At 33.6% G+C, this 13,299-nt stretch overlaps 1 protein-coding gene across 3 annotated transcripts in view; it reads right to left on the bottom strand.

Annotated features, from left to right (window-relative positions):
• Positions 1-515: 515 nt before the first annotated feature.
• Positions 516-13,299, bottom strand: part of LOC128242985 (deoxynucleoside triphosphate triphosphohydrolase SAMHD1-like) — a 37,131-nt gene continuing 24,347 nt past the window's right edge. For all 3 annotated transcript variants that reach the window (XM_052960443.1, XM_052960444.1, XM_052960445.1), the window contains exons 8-17: positions 12,984-13,127; positions 10,962-11,009; positions 9,813-10,034; positions 8,561-8,652; positions 7,703-7,750; positions 6,501-6,696; positions 5,344-5,439; positions 4,624-4,728; positions 3,058-3,183; positions 516-2,637 (exon numbers count right to left, since the gene is read on the bottom strand). In XM_052960443.1, coding sequence (XP_052816403.1) covers positions 2,545-2,637; positions 3,058-3,183; positions 4,624-4,728; positions 5,344-5,439; positions 6,501-6,696; positions 7,703-7,750; positions 8,561-8,652; positions 9,813-10,034; positions 10,962-11,009; positions 12,984-13,127 — 1,170 coding nt within the window. In that variant the 3' untranslated portion in view covers positions 516-2,544. The remainder of the gene's footprint in view (positions 2,638-3,057; positions 3,184-4,623; positions 4,729-5,343; positions 5,440-6,500; positions 6,697-7,702; positions 7,751-8,560; positions 8,653-9,812; positions 10,035-10,961; positions 11,010-12,983; positions 13,128-13,299) is intronic.

The raw sequence follows: 13,299 nt of genomic DNA, 5'->3' as shown, positions 1-13,299 counted from the left end.
TAAAATTTGACCTAGTACCATCCTTTCAAGTAGTCGAGATTTTTTAAGGGGTTTCAATTTTGACCAAGTTTGAACACAATCTGACAAACCCCTACCACTATATGATTAAAAAGTGTGACGGACAGTCAACACCAAAACGTTTTTCCTCCTCCCGAAACCCTTTTTACGGCGGTGGATAACAAACATAACTATTGTTTTGTCAAATCATAACTCCTGCACATGGAGGCCACCATACCCATGTTTGTCAATTAATTGCAAATTAATGACATTGGACATTCATATGTACGTGTAATTGATTTTTAAATTAGTCCATAGGCAATAGCTCTTGTGTTCTTACCACCCTGATTCAAATAATCTTGAATACACCATCACAATACGTTTATACACCTTACATATTTTTTAATAATATATGTGTAATAGTAACATCCTAGTGGCTCTGGATGAACGGACAGACAACACCAAATCTGTATCTCGCCGCGCGAACCTTCGACAGAGTATAGTTAACAGACAAAGACTCTTGGTTATATTTATTCAATCAAAACAGCACTTTATGTAGTGAGGATAAAATCACAAAGTGAGAATATGGCATAAAACCGTGTAAGATAAATAAGAAACGCTATACATTTATAAAAACCACCAGACCCTAAAATCACAAAAAAAACCACTTTAAAATTAAAAATACGCACAATCACCTATGTTTTATATTAAAACCCAACGTCCCTCAAATTTCTGAAGAAAAGTCGTTCTAGATAAAAACAAATAATCTTAGGCACAAAGTCAAAAATAAATTGTACTCAACGTGTTTGATGGTTAGTCAATAGTCTTATATGTTATACAATAATTTTTCGCAAAAAGGCTATAATTACAAATTGAATTAAGAAGTTAAAAGACCCAAAATTTATTAAATTTCTTTAAATGATATACAAAATATACACAATTTAAAATTGTAATCAGAACAGATACAACTCAAGTATTTTCTTTCTTCATATTGGGGTCAGAAGGTTAGAAGACAATCGGAACAAAGTAATAAACACCAATTAATTTGCTATTAATGGTTTTTAAAAGTTATGATACAAATTCAGAGATTGAATCTGTAAGGTTCATACTTATATGTACGTCCTACTCTGCAAATTCTTACATATGCAAAACCAAGATTTTTATGTATCACTAATCTGTCACAGAAAACTAGACATAAGTTTTCACTAAACGTTGATATTTTATTACAGAAGTTAAGTGGTTAGTGTTTAAAAGTGTTCTAGATCTAATCAACATTTAATGCATCCCCCTTACTTTAAAGCCCGACCTTACCATTGAAAAGAAACTAATAATCATAAATATGTAAGTAGACAATATCAATATTTCTTGACACAAGAAAAAAGAATGATATTCTATTAGTTTATTTCAGGGGATATGACCTCCACTCCCCTGGTCCGGATGTTTGCAGGAACAATACAATACAATGGGATGGTAAACAAAGTATAACAAATTATTTTACTATTATTCCCACTATTGTATTAAAACTGATAAAATCAAAGGTAAATTTGTACAGCACAAGCTCAAAATTTAAAATTTAATTGTGAAGACTAAACATAGTGGATCTCCAGTGTGCATTCATGACAGACATAATTAAAATATAAATCAGCAAAACTATCATTAAAATTGATATTCACACAACAAAAATCACTCAGAATTTAAGCCATACAAGACAACATTTAGGATAGAAAAACAAAAGCTAAACAAGAACAAGAAAAGCAAAAACAAGAAAATATTTTGGTGTCATTGTATTAAAGCACTAAACAAAAGATTTATTCCTTCCCAAAGAAAAAAAACAACATACACCAACACACAATAATAAATAAAAACAACTACCTCTAACAAGCATGTGAATCTGACAGCTTGTTTAATCATTACAAGTTTTCTAACATGCATCTGTTTTCTTTTTTTCAGTTTAAAATAACCTATAGATGAATTCATGAATAGATGAGTTCAACTATTGCATTACCAGAACATGACAATTTGAATTTAAACTTAGCGAGACCCTATTTTTAAAGTGTGTTTTTATCAAAACACAAAAATGTCGTGCTTTATTGAAGAGCATGAACCGTTCAAAAATGGTAAAACTGTTGTATTAATATAGCAAAATTGAATAAAAAACATTGCTTTGCAATTCCATAAACGGATATATTCACATGAAAAATACAAATCTAGAATGAAACAATGATAACGTCAATAGGGCTTTTATAGTTTAATAGTTACTTTTAAATTTGGATTGTCTATGTATCCATATAGTATAAGGTGTAATTGAAACATTAACAATAGTAAAAAATGGCAGTACTACCTAAAGAACAAGTATGGATGCAAAACCCTGCACTTCATTTGTGTTTATGCAAACCAAATATTTATCTGGTTGATTTTCTGTGAAAAAAACTATGAAGCAGAATAAGGAGAATTATGTTGCAAAGCAAGAATTTTATCTAAAACTGCTGTCCCTTATCTTTCTGTATCTGTCTCTCTGTGAAATATTTGTACATTTTTTGCTAGGTGTCAACGTCCAGTTTGGGTGACCGTCTTACCCTCGGTTTCATTGCTGCTATTACTGGACTGTTCCTTTTCATCTGGAGATTTCTTATCAACCCTCTGGAAAATGTACAACAGTTCAGTTAAGCTAAGACCTATTGATTTTAAAACAGTGATGCAGTCTCTCAGATTGATATCCTTGTTTTCCTTGTAATTATCATTGGCATGATGCAACGTAATAGAATCCTCTTATAGTTTGGTTGACAAACAAATACACGTGACAAATCTATTGTTCATCACGTTCATACACTTAGCTGTGTTGCTAGCCTTATTCGTTTGCAGGAAATCTTAATCCACGCATTCAAAATAAATAAAACATGTGGCTTAAGCGGAGAGCGTCATACAATCCCAGATTTACAGTTTGTCACTTTCACAGAAACAAAGACCTGTATCAAGATAGATAGGCGGAATGAACAGCTAATGTACTATTAGATAGAAGTTGTTGTAACGCGCTCGATCATATAGTGTTAAGGAACTCACCACCAAGAATTCTTCAAACCAGCTATTGAACGCCTCTCGGACCATCTCAATGAATTCTGAATCCTTATTCTTTGAGTAGATTCGTATCAGTTGTTCCGTGAAATGATCAGGGATGAAACTTGACTCCTGTGCACGTGATATATATTTACAGATGTACAATCGTTCATGAATTCTCATAAATTAATCATGTACATACTTGTAATAGATTTCAAAGATTTTGATGTAAGGTAAACCTTAAGACGGTTTATTTAAACATTTGATTTTATATAAATTGTCAATGTTTAATATATCTCCCAGTTAAAATACAGCATAATAGAAAAAAAGAAACGCCGCAATGCGACGAAACCAGGTTTTTAATGATTGACAGAAGGATCTTCAGCCTGTGTCTGTTTTTCTATTTTCGGTAACAGTGACCTTGACCCTAGGGAACCCAAATGCAAAGGTATCCATAAACTCTTCCTTTATACCAAGTTGTGTCAGGATATGTCAATCCTAACTTAAGTTATTCAGTTTCAACCATTTTTTCTATTTTTGTAACAGTGACCTTGACCTTGACCCTAGGGACCCTAAACGCAATCCCATGAAAGGTATCCATAAACTCTTCCTTTATACCTGGTTTGGTCAAGATATGTAGACCCTGTCTAAAATTATTTAGTTTCAATCGTTTTTCTATTCTTAGTAACAGTGACCTTGACCTTGAATCTAGGGCCCCCAAAACGTAATCCCATGAAAGTATCCATAAACACTTATTATAGACCAAGTTTGGTCAAGATATGTCAACCCTAACTAAAGATATTCAGTTTGAACCATTTTTTATTTTTAGCAACAGTGACCTTGACCTTGAACCTAGGGATCCCAAACGCAATCCCATGAAAGGTATCCATAAACTCTTTCTATAGACCAAGTCTGGTCAAGATATGTCAACCCTTTCTAAAGTTAATTAGTTTCATATGTGAGTTTGACGCTGCCCGGCCGACCGCCCGAACGCCCGCCCACCCGAACAACGACGTTTGCCATTCTAATAACCAGGTTTCACTATGTGAAAACCTGGTTAATAAAAGCATGACTTTAAATCTAACGGATAACCAAGAGCGCTACAGGGTGAAAGCTTACGCTTGTTTATTTGTCCAGGTTAATAAGGGGCATATCACAATGATGATCAAAAAGCTGAGTTGTGGGCTTTGATGTGCATATTCATATCGTCTCTGGCTGTGGCAATTATGAACATTGACCGTTTTGAGAATTATGGCAAAGGTACAACTTTTGCAAACAGTCTAATTTCGAGAGTATAGATATCTAATAAATATGTCAGCCCTCATCTGGATTTCACAGCTGATCAAGGGGCATACATTTACAATTATGGAAGCCAGAGTTTAGAGCATTGCTTCTAAATGGGTACTGTACCTGAAGGATCATTAAGTACATGTTTTTTGTGTAAGATTTGACATTTATTTTTAGATATTGCGAAAGTCATTTTATGTTTCATGACACCAAAGACCAGACAAAGGTTATGACAACACACTGACCTATTTTCTCCAAAGCATCAAGCTCAAAATGAGAGCATACCTGATCTTGTCTAATGGGGCCGGCTTTATTCGGCTCATTTTTGCTGTAGAACATCACACTGTCGATAGGATTCTTATCCTTTTTTCCGTAGTCCAGGGTCACAAGCTAAAATATTTGAATACAAGAATTAAGATGTGGAGATAAGAAGTTTGATTTATTCTTGACTATTGATACAGATAGCACAAATAATGATTCATTTTTTATACTTTCTGTAAAATTATGAACATGTTATAAGGCACAACGTACAATCGTAAGCACCCCTTGAACACAATCCACTCAGTATAAAACTATTGTGGGATAACAGACTGACAAAATTCCGTATTCATGATTAGAAGTGACAAACGATTGCAGGTTTATTTGGAAGAAGGGTTTTCTCCCCTTATTCATAATCATTCATGAAAACAAGGTTATTCCTTCCAAAACAGAGTATCACTTTTAAATTTTATGGGCATCGACGCCAAGAGGAATGTCTTCAACTATTTCTGATGTTTTTCCATGGCGGCTTGGCAAATATTTAAATATCTTGAAGATTGATGTCAAAATACCACTGACAAGGACGTTATTCTCAGACACCAAGGCTATGAACATATCCCTTTTTGTTAACAACAGTTAGTAATTTTCTTGTCTAATGTCTTATAGTAAATAAATATAGTTTTCCTCTTACTTAATAGCTTTATTTCAACTAAGGAAGTATTGAACATTTCAAATTATGTATCGGACCTGGATGATGATGTGCTTTTCTGCTTTGGGGAAATCTTTTAGCTTCTCTTTGTCTATTTTCTCGATTATCTTTATCTTCTCCTCTTGTTTGTCCTTCTGAATTAACAAGAGATATTTGTAAAACATGTATTCCAGCCTTATGTCAACCATATAATTGCACATTAATGGTATGGGATTATTGCTTAGGTTATGAACATCAACACTTCCAAATAATAGAATAGAATAGAATGTATAGTTATTGACCAGTACTGAATGTTTTTATAGCAGTTGATGAATTATTTTTCCCAGTAAAACATGAATGCGTCCTCCTGATAGCAGTGAAAGAGTTGAATGTAAAATAAAAGGTTAAGAATATTGGCAATGCAACCTATTAAGATATACTGATAGCTGCTTAAAGGTCAATTGGAGTTGTGACTTATATTTATATGATAATAAACTGACCTCAAAATAAAGTCATGACCAATCTCCCTATTAATGAAGAGGACTTAAGGTTTTCTAGTGCTATATCAGACAAAGCTTGGTCTACCGGCCAACCGACAACCATATGCAAAGAAGAATACCCTCTTTCGAAGCCATAAATTATTTAAAGTGAGGTCATAAAATAGCAAGAGCACCGCAAATGATGTATGTGTTGGTCTCCTTTTCGTAAGCAACCAAAGAGGCATACCTCAAAAGTATTTTTGCACGTGTTATAGGTTTCATGAAGATGTTTTTTGGTTTCGGCATATATTAACACAACTTCATGAAAAATAAAAACAGCAGACACCAAATCAATTGCAAAACTTTGATCTTTGTCTTCGAAAAATTTGACATCTATATTCTCAATAAATGTATTTCTATAAATGTATGCATTTATTGTTTTCAAAGTCTGCAACTAGCATAGGTGCTTTTACACAGTTTCAAAATTGGTAATTAAAATTTACCTTACAATGGTTAAATTCAAATATTACCAAGTGGAAAGTAAATATTCTTATCTTGTCACCATTTATTTAATATTGTGATACTACACTCTGTTTACTTGAAACTATGTTAAAGCTTGTCTGTGTTTTTTAAGAGTTTGAGTTGTTGGGGAGGTGTGATCCATTTTAACTGGCAAAAAACAATAGACGAGCATTGCCCATTTCTCATTGGCTATTTTTGTTCAATATCCAACTTACTTCCTGCAACATTTTTGTTTTAGACTTGTTTTGTCCAACCAACTTGTAAAGCTCGCGTTTTAACACTTTTTTAAGAATTTTTTGTGACTTTTTCAGGTTTTCATTTGTTGAATTTAGAATGAGGTTGAACACATCGTCCGTCATCTGACTGAAGGTTTTCATATCATCTATGGACTCAGACATTTTCAACGAATTCCTGAAAAGTTCAAGTAAATCGTTCTTTAAATAATTAAAGTTATCATACTATAATTGATATAATCTATGAATAGCATTGTAAATTCAAATTTTTTCTCAGTTCAGGGAGGAAACATTCATAATTCATCGAACTAGTCACAATTACGATATATGACTATAATAAACATCCAAACTAAAATTGATGCGAATATCCTAAATGTTAAGATGCATCTCCAAAAATACTCGAAATAACTTTTTTGAAATTTCACTTCTTTATTAGTAAGAGTGTCACCAAAGTAACAAGACAGGATTTTAACACTTCAACGAGTGAGAGTTGAACATAAATGTCAGAAAACATTGAATATCAAATACCGTAGAACGAAACGTTTTTTCTAAACATCTCCTTACATTTTTTTGAAAAGGATTGACAACTTTTTCACCAAAATAATAAAATTCAGATTTTCAGATAAAATATTATGTTTATAGGCCATGTGAATTCAACTTCAGAACATGTTGATTAATTTGCAATAAAAGAAGAACAACATATTGTCAAACTAACTCAGATATTTTAGTTAGGTTAACGACATTTGATTCTTCATATAAAGAAATCTTTATTAATCATTATTATTCAAAATCGAAGCTGGATTTACAATTGGTAAATTCTCCTTTATAACCGACTTTGAGTAGCCTTTTAAAAATAGATCAAGATTTTAGGTCAAAGGGTATTATACACTAAGTATTTTCAAACAGAATTTATTTGATCATATGTCCAAGTATGGCAAGCCATGTTCAAATGTATGACATTTACGTAGTGACCGCCCCTGTTAAATAAAAACAGTGTTGTCTTCGTTGTTTAATAATGGTGAAAATTCAATGCATGTTTCGAAAAGTTTGACACTGTTAAGCCAGTTTTGATAATAAAAATACACGAAAATAAAGAATGATCTAACAAAATGCCTTGTGTCGAGACAAGCAATGTTTTCTTTTAATCAGGGGAGGTAACTCAATAAAATTATATTTATGCTCACCCATCAAATCTAAAATCTTTGTCGGCTTTGACTAGAGCTTCAGTAACCCTGAAAAAATATGAATATTATTTTGCTTTACCTTCTTTGTGCAGAAACAAATACAAAAAAATGGTTTCAAAGGCGAGTTAAATTATTCAGTAGATAAAGCAGACACAAGAATGTTACAAGAGGATCAAATTTTCTTATGTTTTTCTCCGTTAATAAAGGAGCATAGTATGATAAAATCAGGAGAATGTGGCCTTGTGACACAACATACACGCACGCACGCACATCACACACGCACACACACGCACGCATACACTACCAAGCACACAAGCACGCACACACGCACGCGCACGCACGCGCACGCACGCGCGCACACACACACACCATGTTAGCATGCGTACTTAGGTTCAGCTATGCCAATGGCTATTTTTTACGAGTCTGAAGAAGGCACCAAAACAAAAAATATTTTCACGTTTTTCCCATTTACTGACAAGCTTCAACAAGATCGCAACAGACTGAACTATAACGCTGGTCTAGTTGCTTTTCAGGGGCTGAACTTGACATTTATTGAATTTATTGTCTACGCTATTCATGTGCATATTGTCTCATGTGTACCAGTTTTGTGCATGTTTTTCGCTGAAATATGGAGTTTTAGCAGTGAAATAACTGCAGTAAAAAATCATTTCTATCTAAGGAGTGAAAAATATCAACTTAAAGAACTAATTGTTTGCCCAAATGAAGTTATTTCTCATCTAGAGATAATCATCTTTAACACAACCCGGACCCAGTTAAAAAAACACAATACATAAAACTTCAAACATAAAATGCTGTTAATCTGTCACGAGTGAATACATTGTTAAATTGGCATCTTACATGTGTTCGATAATCTTGGTGGTTTTGTGTTGGTAGGCTCTACTATGTAGCGTACGGCGAGTGTGAAACATGTCATACAAGTTTCCCACTTCCTGTGAACAAAATAATAGAGTTTTATTTAAAAAGCTATAAGTTTATAATATATATTAATATATCAGTAATGCCCTGACTCCATAAGGCATATATGGTACATAATAATCAAGAGCTATAACAAACTAGGTCTTACAAAGCTTTCGATAAGTGAACAAATTATTTTACTTATTCCTTGTTAATGGTTACAAAAGTGCCATGGTTCTTCTGACATGAAGAAAAAACTGTTCTCAGATCAAGAATGTGCTTTAATGGCTTAATTAAATACAATATTCAACTGCTTCAATCATATATACTTTGTATGAACTGACCAATAAACTTTTATTTACGAAATAGCTATTATTAACTTGATAAAGATACAGTTTCCATAAAGTAATAATACGCTTCATTTGTCTATGAGATGGTGTACATCGGTGCAAATAAAACAACTTTCAGAAAACTTACCTATTATTTTAATCTATATAAATTTTAGCCATATCGGGCCTCAAATTCCCGAAAGAAGACTTCAGCGTAATGCACCAGTCAATTGTAACAACGCCCCCCTCCCCCAAGGTCTTAGGGTACCCCGGGGATAGCCGGGGTAGAAGGGCAAAGTTTTCATCTTCCAGGTGGCTGACTGCCAATTGACTTGCGTAATACAATTTCCTCACTTAAACTTAAATAATAAAATAGTAATTTTTCCCTTATTCCAGAGTCTAAATACTACAGAAAATAATACCCAAACACTAGTTAGTGTGCTTAGCTTAGAAGTTATGATGTTCGAGAAACTTACACCTGTAAGGCCATTAAAGTTGCACTCTTACAGATTGACCTGTTTTGACTGTGTGTTTTTTTAATTCATTTTTTTCCTGGAACGCGCCATTTAATTGCGAAAATGCAAGGAAATCAGGATTAAGTCTGCTAACATAAAATCAGATCGCAAGTCTTTATATACAGGTATATGTTCAAAAAATGATGTTGTATGCATTTATCTTAAAGCGTAAGTAACGCTTTTAGCCATAAAACATTCATTTTCGATCGAAAATTTGAACAACTGCGATCTGATATTTTGGTAGCAGTCTTAAATCACTTGGTTTTAGAAAGTGACGCATTTCAAAACAAAAAATAATAAAGTTGTAAAAACGGTTAATCTTTAAGAGAGCAGCTTAAAGGGCAGGCGTACCTTATCCCGGTAACAAATCTGGAACTCTTCTTCAGCTTCTGAATTCACCTCTTCTTTAGCTTCTTTATTTACTGGAATCACTTCTTTTCTTACTGAAATCACGCGGGAAAACTCGATGCATCGATTATGGTCAAAGTTGTTCCGAATTCCCAGCATGTGGCAATCCCGCGCGAAATAATCCCATTTGTCAACGTCAATGCCATTCCGCTTGTTGGAAACCACCTAGAAGAAATAATAAGATAACATGAAGTAAGATTAAGAACACAGCGAGTAAATGAAGCGAAATAGCTCGTGTTAATCATTAAGATATTACTGCAGGTCATCTAAGTGACTTAGAATGCAACCTTATTGACTGACACATTGTCAACGCAAAATTCGCCGCAAGGAGTGCGTATCGGATGAATAGCAGTAGGTGGACCCCTTACACACGCGAAAATTGATATTTTTAATGATTGAGCATAGTGCTTAATGATTGCCTATCTACAATTTCCTTGGCTGGAGATAGAGTTTGAATTATAAATAGTTTTTTATTGTTACAATGTTATACTTTGCAAGTTGTCTGCAAGAAAAACATAATTATAAATTTCAAACTGATTTAAAAATCACTTCAAAAGTGATTTATCTGAAAGAATTGTTTATGATTTTATTATCATATTGATACCAAAGTTAACCAGAAGTAAAACATTACATATACAAGGCACTCCATTAATATAACTTTTGATGCTCATGTAATAGTTAGATGACTTGAAGCATACCTTAATGAATAAGAATGGGTGGAGTGAGCGTAGCGAATGAGCCGATCTTATTTAATTAAAAATCGTAATTGACTTAGAATACAACCTCATTGGCTCATACATAGACAACGCAAAATCAGACGCAGGGAGTGTGTATCGGATGCGTGGCAGTTTAAACTTAAAAGACCATCGAACGGTGAAATTTTAATGATAAAGTCTAGAAATTAATGGTTGCCTATCTGCAATTTTAATATCTTAAAATGTCGGTTGTATTCTAATAAGTTAAAAACATGTTGTTTTTACTTTTTCATAAATAATATTACCTTTTTAGAATATTTAAAAATGAAAATGCTTTGCCTTCAACCTTAGTTTTGGTGTTTTATAATAGAACACATAAAACTATTTTTTGTTTTACCTCGTATAAAAAACTCTTTTCCTTTGGTCTTCCATTCAGTGTCCAGTTCTGAAATATTCCATTTATTTAGATAAGTTAATTGTTATAATACCAAAATTGTATTTTGGAATGAAAGTAAAAAAGGGAAAGTTGCTGATTTTGTGTATATCGTTGAGTTAAGGAGACTTTTGCACGACCATAATTTTCTCGCATCACATTTTTCACAGATAGGAAAATAGGATCTCCACAAAAAGTACACTGACGTTTTCCTACCTTCAGTTCATATATCCTTATTACTTCACAGACTGGTGCTAAAATGCTTTTTTATATAAATAATTTACTATTAAGTATAACTCGTTATTAAACGTTCGTCTCTTGCAATAAAATAATGGACACGTTTTAACATTCAGAACAACGGCGTCACGATCATTTAAGCATTTTAACAATACTATATAAACAATACCTTTTATATAGAAATTGCACTTAAGGAAGCAATCAATCCCGGTCGCCTTAACCTATTACGCATTATCATCATCCCACAAACAACAATTTATCCCAAGCTTCCACCACCAATGTATTTTATTTCGCTTAGGCGTGCAATGAAGGACCTGCCCCCCCCCACACACACACACACACCTCCAGTTGGCTGTCAAGTAAAGTCACCATGTCTAAGATAATTATTTTGTCAACATAACAGAGAAAGTAATGTGCCAATTAACCATTTTGTATTGAAAAAACTAACATTTTCTTTGGAGACTACCCCAAAGTTCCCCGATCCCCCTCGCCAACATTCAAACCATATCAATGTCGGTTTAAGGGTTCCTGTCAAATAGCTGTGCATCCTAAGTTTCGCCCTAATTAATATTAATTTCAAGTACCGCCCCTGCAAATCCATAACCTCTTGCATGGGATACAGGTAGACGTTATATTCACATTAAAAAATGTGCTATATCCATTTTAATCCTCACCAAACAACATGAAGTTTGTGTGTCCAATTTATACAATATTGAAAGTATCTACTACTGTTGCTGCTGCTGCTGCTGGTGGTACTACTACTACTACTACTACTACTACTACTACTACTACTACTACTACTACTACTACTACTTCCTCTACTACTACTACCACTATTACTGTTACTAATACTACTATTATAACTACTACTACTACTACTACTACTACTACTACTACTACTACTACTACTACTACTACTACTATTACTACTACTACTACTACTACTACTACTACTATTACTACTACTACTACTACTATTGCTGCTGCTTCTACTACTACTACTACTACTACTACTACTACTACTACTACTACTACTACTACTACTACTACTACTACTACTACTACTACTACTACTACTACTACTACTACTACTACTACTGCTACTACTTCTACTTCAACTTTAACTTCTACTTCTACTACTACTATAAGTACCACTACAACTGTTTCCACAACTACTCCTACTACTACCACTATCACTACCACTATCACTTCCACTAACACTACCACTATCACTACAACTATCACTACCACTACCACTACCACTATCACTAGAACTACAATTACCATTATCACTATCATTACCACTTCCACTACAACTACAACTACCACTACCACTACCACAGCCACTATCACTATAATAACCACTATCACTATCACTTCCACTCCCACTACCTCTACAACTACAACTACAACTACAACTACCACTACCACTACCACTATCACTACTACATTAAGGTTAAATTTAACAGAAAAAGCAATTTAAGTCATAATTACCTGTAAAAAAATGATTGTCTTGTTTTAACCCATATTTGGTCAATCCTATACGTAACAAATAAAGACCGTGGGGAATATGATCATATTTCCCAGACAAGGGAATGATATAATCTTGGAAACTTATGGTCCTTTAGCGCTATACGGTTCTCCATCACTTTGCCTACTAAACTTGTAGTCCTTTTAAAAGCAACATGTATTTATTGTATTTGAATAAAATATAAAATAAAAAAGTATGACTATTTACTGCAAGCTAACCTTCTGGTCTGGTTTACTGGATCTTTCAATCTGTTCCTTGATAAACTCCCGGTCTAGCTCTGTCAGTCCGTATTTTTCGAATTCCGGTTTCAGGTTATTTTCAGCCACCAGATAATCAAACATTTCGATAGATGCCTGTTCGTGCTGGAAACCAGATAATTGTGTTTTGGGACTAGAGGTGTGGCCAAAATTTCTCGAAACAAGCTTCAGTCTTTTATTTAGTTTAGCAAAACTACTTGCTTAACCTTATTTAAAAACCTAAACATAATTTATCATGAGCACCCTTAAAATAGTTTTCTTTAAAATCCTCAAAACT

Source organism: Mya arenaria, chromosome 8 (genome assembly GCF_026914265.1).
Source record: "Mya arenaria isolate MELC-2E11 chromosome 8, ASM2691426v1".
Taxonomy (NCBI): domain Eukaryota; kingdom Metazoa; phylum Mollusca; class Bivalvia; order Myida; family Myidae; genus Mya; species Mya arenaria.
The sequence above is the reverse complement of the archived record's forward strand: the minus strand, read 5'-3'. Positions and strand labels throughout refer to the sequence as shown.